At 42.2% G+C, this 12828-nt stretch overlaps 1 protein-coding gene across 2 annotated transcripts in view; it reads right to left on the bottom strand.

Moving 5' to 3' along the window:
* The window catches only part of znf385d (zinc finger protein 385D), a 76657-nt gene that overhangs the window by 35010 nt on the left and 28819 nt on the right, over nucleotides 1-12828 (bottom strand). For both annotated transcript variants that reach the window (XM_023393436.2, XM_087170209.1), the window contains exon 3: nucleotides 4805-4912. In XM_023393436.2, coding sequence (XP_023249204.1) covers nucleotides 4805-4912 — 108 coding nt within the window. The remainder of the gene's footprint in view (nucleotides 1-4804; nucleotides 4913-12828) is intronic.

The following is a 12828-nucleotide window of genomic DNA, read 5'->3' as shown; positions in this document are numbered from 1 at the left end:
GGGGGGGGGGGGGGGGGGGGGGTCACAATCTCAAATTCTTCAAATGGTTCTGGCTTCTTGGAAAAATCCCTGTGGTAGAAATAACCCTTGTATAAAAGGAGACATGCACATTTCTTCACGTCTGTTTCAAGTAATCCCATCTGGATTATCAGCTCGTAAAAGAAAAACCACAGGCCTCAAAGTGAAACAGGTTCGATTTAGATAAACATGAGTGAAGATAAAGAGACACAGAGAGCAGCGTAAATGCGTGGATTGTAAACAGGTATTAAATTGTACCCTGACTGTCCGATGACTCGCTGCAACAACAGACTTTAGTCCAGTTTGTGATCTGGACTCGTAAACATGAAATCCAGTAAAACACAAACATCTTAAAATCTCTTAAAACAGAAAAGCCCTCTTCTCTTTATGATCTCAGGCCATTAAGTCTGTTTACAAACAGACTCCGCCCCCCCGCGGAGCAGCGAGCGGGTGAGTATTTAGCAGAGCATCACGGGCAGGTCCTGCATCATCATCTCAGCCCAAGCTGCAGTTTCACATTATGATGAACTGCCAGCGGGAAAATAAAGACTCTCCTGCTGAAGCTGTGGCTTAATTAAATTAGAAAAAAAAAAACACCCTCCGGGTATTTCAGGGTGTTTATATTTATACCTGTTGATTGACAGGTAAACACTGGCTCTATCTCTGTAATGAAGCATTAGAATTAACAGCTGATGGACAATAAACATATACTGAGATAGATTTCCCCATGTAAAACATAATAACCTCATCCTTAGTAATCGCCGACACGTTCAGTGGTAGAAATGGATTGATTACTCCTTTAATGAAAGAGCAGTGACACTGCTATTCAGGGATGCTACTGATTTAACAACATGCAGCCGTGGCAGCCGTTTTCTTTTCACAATTTTTTGATTACTTTCAAAATGGAAATTATGCGTGAGGGAAATCGAAACCCATCTGCCGGTCCATCGGTCAGATTAAGCGAGCTGCTATTAATGCAAAACATTTGATTAGACCGTATCGTGGTGAAGTGTGTGCGAGTTTATAAACGCCGCCTTCTTTCTGTAATCTGTTTCGAACACTCAAACACTGTGTTATGATGACAGAGATAAAGACAAGAGATCCCATCATGCTCAAGCTCGGGGTTAGGACGAATGCAAAGACTGCACACAGAGCAGCAGACTCTGAATTACAATAAGAAAAAGACTTTCACATTAAAAGGTCCATTTTCAGACATGGCACCATTCAACACCTCAAGACAAAACAGCCACCGTACTTAACTCAATCCCCTGTGTTGTTTGGTCATTGTTAAGGTAATGGCACCTCTGGGATTTCTACAGATGGCTCAATGATGTCTCCCATTGACATTTTAAAACTGTTTTTATCCTGCAAAGAAAACAATCGGTCATTTAACACGTCTCAACGACCACGTCTGGGTGTAACCTCGGCACGTTCAGGTCCCAGATGCAGGTAACTCAGAATACCTCATTATCACCCGCTGTTAGCTGATCAACACCTCGCTGCTCTGAGCTTTAAAGCTTTAACCCTCTCCATCTCTTTCTCTCTCTCTCTCTCTCTCAGCGTTTCCTCTCACTTACTCAGCTTTTAATTGCATTTTGGGCGGATAAAAAATAAAAGGGCAGTGGGGTGTGAAGAGGGCAATCTCTTCCTCCGGGTGTTCGTCGACGAGTGAGAGAGTGGTCGTACAGAAACTCAATGTTGAATCACAGAAACCTTCTGAGCCGTTCGAACAGCACTGCTTCTACTGCTAACTACTCTACACTGCTCGTTTAGACTGCAAGCAGACACTGGTCCAGACACTGGGGGGGGGTCGGTGTCCTCCAGGCCAGAGCGGTCGGTTTATATTTATTTAATACCAGCACAAGTGTCTGTTGCCTCGGCTGCTGTGCAGCCAGGAGCTGAGATAAGTTAACTTTGTGTATTGAAATAATGAGAAACTGCAGGGCGTCTCGAACGCTCAGTGGTGAGGGCGAGTCCACAGTCTGACCCCCGGCCAGCCGGGCTGTAAGTCATTCCCCGTCTCTCCGTCTCTCCACGCTGTCCTGTCCACAAGACAAGAGCTGTGCCACACTGACAGCTCCCAGCACATTTCATTTAACAGAGCAACATTTCAACCCAAGTGAGAATTGTCAGGCATTATCAATAATATTGTTATTGACACCTAAACAACTCTTATGTCGACAACTTCCCGAATAACATTAAAATAAGTGTGCACACAGTGTCAAGCTTGTCTGATGAAACAAAAACGCAGCAGATTTTCCAGACAATCACCAGACTTTAATCCTCCTCCTCGACCTTCCCTCCTCTCCAATCCAAACATCACAGGTGTGGAAGTAAATGACAAGAAAACAACGCGATGATTCAGACCAACAACAACAATTACATATCAAACAAAACCATTTTCTTGAGATACCGTGGAAACATGAACAACAAGACACTACAGGATCATTTAATATCTGATCTAATCAGAATTAGTTTTGGCTCAAGAGGTTAAAAAAGCCATTTCTTACATTAATGTATCACGTCACAGTGAAACAAAAGTTATTGTTCACAGATGGTTTAATGCGACTCTCTCCTCTGGATCAATCGAACTCGCAGGCTAACTGCTTCCCCAGCAGCTCCAGCTCTCTGACACTTACGGCGCAGTTGTAAAAGCGAAATTGCAGCTGACAACGTGCGATTTCTATCAACCTTTTGTCACCGGATCTGCAGTCAACGCCGACACCTACAGAAGACCGAATACACGTGCTGTATTTCAGCTCTGTGCCGGAGCTAAATCCTCCTGTGACTCACCTGTTTCCTCTCAGCTACAGGAGAAATTAAATGAAATACCCAGCAGCCTGTTTAGTGTCTCTTGTCATAAACATCTCTATCAACTTTTATTTAATTTTATTCATATTCCTCTTGCATTGTAATTTCATCATCTCAGTACGGTGTTTGTTCATTTGCATATCTGCCTAAGAACTTATTTCTTTATTCATGTGTGTGTTTTTACTACGATAACGTGTGTTAATCACAGAGACTGTCCTGTGAAACACAGGAGAGCGGAGGTTCGATTCCCATGTGAAAGTGGCAGTTTATGATGTTTTGATTATCCGTGAACGAGTTCAACCGCGTTGTTATTACTGTAACCACGACAACAAAGATCATCTAACGTTGAGGAAGTAGAAAGTTTAACCCAAATCAAGATCTTTGCCAAAACCTCACCAAGCTATGGCCGTTATTATGGTAACCATGGCGACAAATGTGGGTATGCCATTGTCGGTGCAGTCATTATTGTAACCATGACAACCAAGGTCTGGTACGCCTGCCGCCGTAGGGGGGTCGCTGTTTCAGGAGACACTGCTGTGGGTGGTATCAGACCTCTGTGGTTGTTCAGGTTGGAGGACGTGTTGTAACAATGTGATGTCACAGCTACTAAATAACAAGAATCGCTCATTCACTTTATTCGTAACATGTTTGCTGCTGCATACGATTCAGTTTCAACACAATGATTCATCTGATTGAATCTTAATTTACAGCTCAGACTAAAAAGCTTATTCAAAGGCTGTTTCCTGTTATTCACATTCAAACACTTCTTCCTGGAACAGCTGAGAAGTTGTTCCTACTCCGCCCGAAACTCGTACTTCGTCATTCAAAAACATTTTCCGATTCCTTCAGCGTTGCCCTGTAGTGCCGACTCTGCACCTGCTCATTATTACTGTCATCACATTCATGAATAGTTTTATTTTCAATCAGTCTGTAATTTGTGCTCACGGGGACCGATAAAGACATTCTGGCATTTTATATTAAGTTTATTCCTGCAGCAGATTGACAACAGAGAACGATCAGCTGGGCAGTGTTTGTTTATATTAACATTCACACTGGTGGCACATATTGAAAAACCAGACCACAGACTCACAGATAGAGCTTACCTGTGTTGTTCATCATGTCTATCACGTTCCCGATCCCTGTGTCCCAAATATATGCTACAGACTGACTCTAACTATATAATAACTACACGTTCTTGAGTGTTTACACTGGAAAAGTGAGAAAAATATAGAAGCCTATACTCAAAGCAGACAGCATTCAGACTAACTACAGCCTATTTCTTTGGTGTGCTGTTAATGTGCACTTTCTCCGTCAGTGAAATACACAGAGGAAATGGAGGAGCTGCTCACAGCTGGAAAGAACTGCATAAATTGTAGATGGTGGTGAAACAGCTCCAAACAGATCTTGGAGGGAAAAAAGTAAGTAATTGATATTATGAAAAACTTACCGACTACTTGTGGAGTTTAACTTCCAAAGTTACAGTTTGATGGATACCTGATGTTGCACTTGAATCGTTGAATCATCCCTGGAGTATTTTTTTTGTATCAATCATTATACCATGACGACTGGGGCGATTACCGTGTGGCACATACTCTTTGGGGTACAGCTGTGGTTTAGCATTATCTAATTAGCACTGAGGCGGATGGGACTTTCATTAGTTTGGCAAGTATTTGGTTCAAAAAACAAAGTTGATCTGATGACAGGAGAAGAAAAAAAAAAAAGCCAAGGGATCACCAAAGTCATTAGGCTTCGTTAAGCTACATTTGCATCTAAATATTTTTTATTTTTACTGCTGTAACAGAGCTATAACACTGTGGAAGACTATGACACCAGAGCAGGTGAAGTGCAAAATAAAATCCTTTGGAGGTTGTAAAGTTGTTGCAGTATTTTCCTGTTTATCTGCGTCTGTGTGTTTTTGGCAGGAGTACTTGTCACTTTTGAACTTCAACTGTTCTGCAGAAGAAAACTTGCTCACCTGTGAGTTGAACCTCAGCTGGCAAACGCTGCAGGAGACGTGCTTCCTCTTGGCGGTGGGAGGGAGGCCGAGGGTGTGATGGAGGACAGCTTTCTGCACCGGGTCCATCTGGAGGATGGAGAGAGACGCAGAGAGAGGCTAATTAAAACAGTGAAAAAGCTGACCTGTAAATCAGCTTTACTCATCCGTCTCTTTTTATTTTTCCTGCACCAGCTCAAATGGTTCGGGGCGTCCGTGAAGAGGATGCTGCAGTTCTACTGAGCTGTGATTGAGAGTGTTGTATGGCGGCTCCACAGCTCAGCAGAGGAAGCAGCTGGACCCTCACCCCCATCTCATGACAACTACGAGACCCATGCACAAGTCTAAAACTACAGGACTCCACGCACCCCGTCGCCCCCTCTTTATAACTCTCCCCTCACTAAAAACACACAAGGCCTTCAAAGCTAAGCCATCTAATTTCCTCAACAGTACATATTGCAGAACCACATAATTCCTAAATGGTTTCCCAATTCTGGATCGGTACTTTACAAATGCAAAGCACCAATTACTATTTTGGATTTAGCTGTATTTTAAAGGGGCTATTTGTAAGTTTTCTCTGCCGCTGAACGTGGTTTCTTGCCGGGAGCAGGTGGTGGTGATTGTGGCTCGACAAGAGCTTTGGCCATCGATCCATTAACAAGACAAGAGGTTATAATACGTCCTCTGAGCAGCGTTACGTCCTTCAGGACAGATTGGAGGCTACAGTGAGTCGCTATGGGAAAGTGAGGCTAGCTGGTTAACACGCTAACTACAGTAGAAGAAAAGACTTGGAAGGGAGAAGCGTTAACATTGCTGTTGCTTCCCACCTCTGCAGACGGCTCTTTGTGAGTAAAGGAATGAAGTTTGATACTGAACTCTCAATGTTTCTTCTCGAACTGGTAAATAAATAAAGAGCTATCAATGCTAACATTAGCTATGATGTTTTTAAGCTTTAAAGCACCTGGTATTTTATTCCCATTTTGCAGCAGATTTGAAATGTGCAGATGAATGTGCTGTTTTATGGAGTGGAAGTGTTGAGTTACAGGTTTCTTATTATGTGTTATGTTGTGGATTGTTTGTTGTAATGAACAAACAGAGACAAATTCCTTACAGCTAGGCTGTATAACAATGAAGCACTGAATCTTACTCACTGGGCTGTAAAGAGAAATGCTGCTTTTTTCAGAAAGCCGGACGTCCATCTTTCACATCAACAGGTGATTGCGGCTCAGACATTAACAAAGACGTATCAACTATTAACTTGCATTTGCTGACCGGAGACATACAGCCTCAGTCTTTTAACATAGGCATATTACTGTAATAGCCACAGGCAGAACCCTTTAAGTGTTCATTATCAGCAACAATTTCCCATCAGAAACTAAAACTACATGAAGCCTGTTAACCAGTGTTGTCTGCTTGTCCACAGCCTGGCTTTGCTTCTGCTTACTGCTGTCTAAACAGAGTGTGGTTTTAACAGGGTGTCTGTTTTTGGCAGATCACCAATATACAAAGTTGTGCGTGTGCATTTCCTCTCAGTCATATGCAAACATGCATGCACACAAACTGCAAAGCGAGTGAGCACATGGTAGACTTTCATCTTTAGGACTAACTAGGAGCAGTCGTGCTACTGCCCCCGTGACCCTGCTCAACACCCACTGCTACCACCCCACATTTCTCCCTCCACCCAGCCGGTTGAGGCAGACGGCCGCCCACCATGAGCCTGGTTCTGTTCAAGGTTTCCACCTGCTAAAAGGCAGTTTTTCCTCGCTTGCCTGCTTTCTTTTCCTCGTTGGGTCCCTGTGAATAATATTATAAAAAGCGCGGTCTTGACCCATTCTATATGAAAAGTGACCTGAGATAACTTCCGTTATGATCTGGCGCCATATAAATAAAAGTGACTTGAATTGCTGCGTGTTGCGTGTCTGTGTGTTGTGGTCGTCCCTGTGTGCAGCGACACAGATCTGAAGAATGAAAAAACACATCTGCCTCTTTTGGCTTTTGGGTTTAACAGTACGTGCGTGTCAGTGGTAGAAAAAGTTATTCACTATGGGAGCAACAGTGAAAAACTGCTACTTAAATAGAAATGCACAGTAATTATCTGTGACATTTACCTGAAGCTAAATTCCTCAAGTTATTTACTGTGCGCTGATTGAAACGACAGTATACTTTCACGACTGACTGACTTTTTGATTGATGTTTGTGATTTCTCATCATTATTACTTGAATATTTGAATTGACGGAAATCTGCTAAACCGTAGCAAATAAACCTGTAAACACAAACGGCTTGATTTCTTCATATTAGAGTCCCATACTGTTAAAGGCAGATGTCCATGTGCTGATGGTTATAAAGCGTTCAGTCCACAAGGAAACACACGCAGCCTGTACTGAGAAACTGAGCCTTAAAACGAGCCGTCAGGACTTCTTTAACTTTGTGATGTCACAACAAAGCTGTGACCTGTCTCACCCATGCTCCAAGTCCTTGCCCACCTCGACCCACCATCCAACATTGCAGGATTTGGTTCTCTGAGTGTTTTACCTGAAATCTGCTTTATTTTTATTAGATCACTCAGAAAACAGTCAGCCAATCAGAAAACAGGCTCAGAGCCTCCTCTCTTCTGATTGGCTCACCGCCCTGATTTTACAGGAGTTCCAGAGAGATGACAGAGAGAGAAACTACATTGAGATGATTTTTGGTTTGTAAAACCTCAAATATATCTTCTTATTGATCAATATTTAAAATAAAACAGGAAAAGTGTAAAATATGGAACCTTTAACTTGTTGAAAATTCACTACATACTCCTCTGACGCAGTAACTCTACAATAAATTCTGTTTTTACTAAGCTTAAAATGTTTTCAAGGTTGTATAGTTAGTGTTGGTGCTGCACATAGCTGCTGCTATGCTGGAAGGTATTTCTGATATTTTTACTGTCAGCCACACTGGCCACATACAGGAGGTGAAAAAATCACGTAAACAACTCCAAAAGGACTTAAGCAGGAAGGCAAGTAATCAGGTGCAGGTGAGAGCAGAGGCTGGAACGCTACAGCAGCTTGGCAACAAAGACAATCGCACAAAGGCTGGCTGAAAACTGGTCTCTCTGTGTTTACGCTGTGGGCACATAACTGCATCCATGTTTGCCTCACTTGTGTCTTTTTCTCACGTCTTCATCCCTCCCACGGAAGAAAAGAGTAGAGAGTCAAGGAAAAGATGTGGGGAGAGAGGAAACTTTGATTTTAGAGGAATGAGATGTCCCATCCTTTAAACCGAAAGCGATGCATCAGTGACTTGATGATGGTTTGGAGTTTGTATTTTCCCCACATACACACCATCCACACTTTCCCCCACCAGCACAGCAGTATTTCCTTATGTTCTAATGATATGTTTAAACTGTTTAACAAACATCTACACGTTCATTAAAACCTGCAATGTTTTGTTTTTTTAACTTAATAAAAATGTATTTATATTTGGTTTGTAAATTCTTATACTTGGGATTACAATGTGTCACAATTTAATATATATAAATTATTAGCCCAAAGTAAATCTATCTCTCATCAAACTGTACAGTTTCTAGAAATTACCACATGTAAAATGTGATAATTTCTGAAGGACACCTGACTCTAATGCAGAGAAAATATTTCTAATGAATAAAAAGAGTTGTTAATAATTGTTTTATTAATCAGACCTTCAGATCCACTATTTTTAATTTGATGGTGAATCTGAAAAACAAATGAAATCTAAAAAATTGAGCGTTTAATCTGTTGGATTTATTATTTGTCTGTTTGTCTTCTTTATAAAACTGTAGTGATGGTGTGATGCCGTCTCAGATCGACCGATCAGCTGCAGGGGTGTGTTGGTCTGATTAAAGACTTTGGTGAAGGATGGTCTGGATGGGGTTTTGGGAGTCGGGATCCAGCCTGTGACTGACAGGCAGGTGACAGGTTAAAGGTAAAACTAGAGAGCAGGCGACGTCTATCAGGGAATGGAAACTTCCAGAAAGGACACAATTGGAGAAGGAGAAGAAAGGGGCTGAAAAGACATCATGACACAAACCCCGTCCAAGGAGGTGGCTTCCGACATCCCGACGTGGCTCAGAGACACTGGACGCTGGAGGACTGTGCTCAGAAGTGAGAAACAGACTTAGCCAAAAAGCTGATAGAGACAAACTGGAGCTAAAGCTCAGAAAAAGACAGGGTAAACAGATCCAGACTCTTAAAAGAGAAATAGAAGCAGCTTGTTTTAAGGAAACATGACATGGGTCTGAAGGGAAGACTGGTGCAGACTCTGAAAGAGGGAAAGATGCGGCCTTGGACTGACAGACTCTGGCACATATACTGAAGTTGAGAAGAAGAGAGAGGCACCGAACGAAAAGCTAAAACTGGTTATGACCTAGAGGATTTAGCAAGGTTCAGACAGACGGACAGGTTCAGATAAAGAAGCTGAAACAGAGTCTGTCAGAACACAAGTGTCTCCGGTTTGAGAGTAGGAAGTCGCCCAGAAGCAGAAACAGATTCATGATCCGACAGAAAAGAAGTTTGAAGCTCAGACTGAGACAAGTTCAGACAATCAGGTTCGGAAACAGGTTCAGACTTGGACTCACAGGTTAAGACTCGGATAGAACAGAGGTTAGTCCGGGCTCAAGGGGTCAGTAAACGTCGTCAGAACTACTTGTTACGTGGTCAAATTGCTTTTGAAACCCCCTTCCCTCAATCTGACGTTGGATTGGGGGGGGGGGGGTCCGACCATTTCACTATTCTGAAATGACACCCAGCTCATGCTGTGAGGACAACTATTTCTGTCAGTTTTTGTGGGAATAATTACGTGATAAACTTTGAAGGTCCAATATCTAAAGGCTGTTCAAAAGGGTTGCTGCGGTTTTGTGCTCGTACTATGGTTCTGACTTTGACATGAGATTTAATGGCAAAAACCAATGAAAAAATTGGTTCTTTTTAAAAGCAAAACACATTAGTTTTCATTAGAGCTCTACTGAGGTACAGATGCTTTTTTGAATAAGCAGTGAGTTTCTAGTTAAATTCTCCTGTATGTTTTCCTTCCTGTCTTTTATCACTTCTGTCTTTTTCTTCTTTGAACCACAAGTCTCAAGTAAATGAAGATGTAATGGTTCCATTTTTCATAGATTGGATCCAGTAAATAACTTCTATCAAAATGAACACAGATGGTTTTATAATCAAAATCTTGCTACAATAAAATGTTCCTCTCGTTGCAAAACAGCGGCGACAACTGAGCTGTCAGTGAAGAGAGGGAGTCTCACATGAATGACTCACAGTGCTTATGTTTACAGCATTGGGCTGTATCACAAAGTAGTCCTGGGTGGGTGTTTTCAGACACTTATGATCCACTGTGGCACTCAACACAAAGGATTGCTGAGGAAATGGCATTGTGTTTCAGCCCTGCACCAAATTCAATGGAATATTTGTGACAGGAAATTTCTGACAGAGAAAATGTGAAAACACAAACAAAGTGTCGGTCTGCAGAGGGGTTATATGAGGTTTTTAGAACCAAGGAATCGCCCAGTTTAGGTTCAAACCCACAAAATCAGGACAGATGCTACGTGCATATGTTTTGAGATGATTCATTCTTGAAGTATTCATCAGCTAAACACCGAGAAAACAGTTCACTAATTTATATTCTATATTATTATATTAACAATAGATCAAATGACATGTGAAAGTAGTCACTCATAGTGTTGAATTATCACCACACTCAGCAGTTCCTCTCACTTCTATGGAGCGTTTTAGTGTCTTTCAGCTCATTGTTTTGGCTTCCAGACGATGCTCCATATCTCCAACGATCTCCGCCCACACCAACACACCTGACCATTCACATACGTGACCATTCACACACATGACCATTCACATACACCAGGAATGAGCAACAGCTGCTAGCAAAGGCAACAAGGTTAGTGACACTTGTAATTCGTTATCCACGTTGCTTTCACCCAATCAGACAGTGTTTCCAAAAGTCTGTGGTCTTTGGCGCTTGAAAGCTCTGGAGTAGTTTGGACGTCAGGGGTAACCGTAGTAAAAGAAATGGCTGTTTTCAGCAAAACAAAAAAGAGGCTCTGAGAAACTCACCGTATGCCAGCTGCTCAGCACCAAACAGTGGACTAGCAAAGTTAGCAACTAGCTGGTGAACACTGTGGAGCATTTAGCAGCTGAAAAGTCAGATATTTCCTTCAGGATAAAGCGGAAACCAAAACATCGCTAAAGAGATTGAATATTGAACTGAATGCTATTTTTAATTAGGTTACTGTTTGCCAGCAAATTCACCATATCAAATTTATGAGGTGATAACGTGTTAGTGTGGTGTTTACAGTGTTTCATTACTTCCAAGTGGATAAAAAAATAAAAAATAATAAACAAATACTGCTGCTTTAAGTTAAAAAATGATCATTACAGTTCATTTGGTTTGCCTGGTTTGGCTCTGCAGGTGCTTCAGATGTAATGGAATATGAAATTTAGCGGTAGCATGAATGCAACTGAAAGAAGCAAATACACACAGACACAAAGTTGGATCCTCCTATGATAAAAAATGACTATAGCTAAGTGAATATTTGCAGTTATCCTGAGCTATATGAAAGATTAATGCACAGAGAGAGTGGAGCAGATACTGTGCTAATAAGAGCTTTTACAGCCCAAGCAGTTCAACCTCACACACCTACGCAGCAGTTGGGAAAATGGGATACATTATCAGCTTTTAATGGAGAATACATTTACAGTGAATGTTTTGGTAAAATAAAGTGTTTAAAATACAGAGCCGAGTGTTTTAAAGTAGATGATATCAGGAGGAAACCTCTAGAATATCAGTTGAACTTGTGCTATCAGACACCAGAGTTCATATCACTTTCATATAAACTACATCTGTTCTGTGTTTTATTGATTTACATGCCATGCACAATCTGCATTATGAAACACTTTGCACTTAGTGTAAGTGTGTAGGTAATATCAAAAAGGAAGAAGCAAATCATGTCGACTTTTTCAACCGAAATGCACTTGATGATATGCAGTGAAATGTGCAGCAAATGGCAAAGAGATCAGAAACCACTGAGAACCCTGCATTACGTTAGAGCAGGGGCTCCCCTCTGCCTTTGCCCTGACACACATTGAAAGAAAGTGTTATGCAACAGTCCACCTTTGTACTGTAAATCTCACCCAAGTCTTTGGGAAGAGTGAAGAGGATGACACATGGAGTTGGCGAAGACTAGCTGGCAGGGGAAACACTACAGCAGAGAACCAGATGCAACTGCAGCCTGCTGGGAAACTGGGGCCTGAGCTCTGGAAAGCTCACGCCAGTTAAAAACATCTGGGCCACGAGAGGATGGATGACCTCTTACTAGAAACATGCGCTGGGCTAGAAACATGTTATTTCTCCTTCACTGCGGTGCAGATGCGGTGAAATGAATCTATAGTGATGCAACCACAAGAAATGGCATCGTCCTGTAAAATGATCAGTACAGATATTAGTACTTATTTGTGGAAACATCATCAATCACTGGGTAAAAAGTGGTGAAAAAGAGGTTTAAAATTTTTCTTTCTGACTTTATTCCACTGTGCTTTCCTTGGCAGAACTGCTAATTTACCCACAATTCAGCGCCAAATCCCACCACCTCCTGTGCATCTTTCCATGTATCTTTTTAAGAAATCCCCCTGTCATGTAGCATTTCACTCCCTCCCTGCACTCAAACACGATGCGTTCGGGGGCCTCGTCTGCAGAGAGCAGCTGCAGCTCCGGGGACATGTTATTCCCCGAGCCCCGCTGCCATCAGCCACCCACTGAGCCACACACTCCACATGGGCCACGCCTGCCAGGGACGGAACTGTTGCCGGGACAAATGTACCGCGACACACATATAATCCACATGCAAACACAAACACAGTGCAAACACCCACACACGCCACAGCATATCACATATGCCCATTCTCGAGCCCACAGCAGCGAGCAGAGCACCGTCGCAGGCTGCGGCGAATTCAGTGTCATCTTTCAAATCACTTCC

Source organism: Seriola lalandi, unplaced genomic scaffold (genome assembly GCF_002814215.2).
Source record: "Seriola lalandi dorsalis isolate HSWRI2012SDOR001 ecotype SW California unplaced genomic scaffold, Sedor1 jcf7180002054934, whole genome shotgun sequence".
Lineage (NCBI taxonomy): Eukaryota > Metazoa > Chordata > Actinopteri > Carangiformes > Carangidae > Seriola > Seriola lalandi.
The sequence above is the reverse complement of the archived record's forward strand: the minus strand, read 5'-3'. Positions and strand labels throughout refer to the sequence as shown.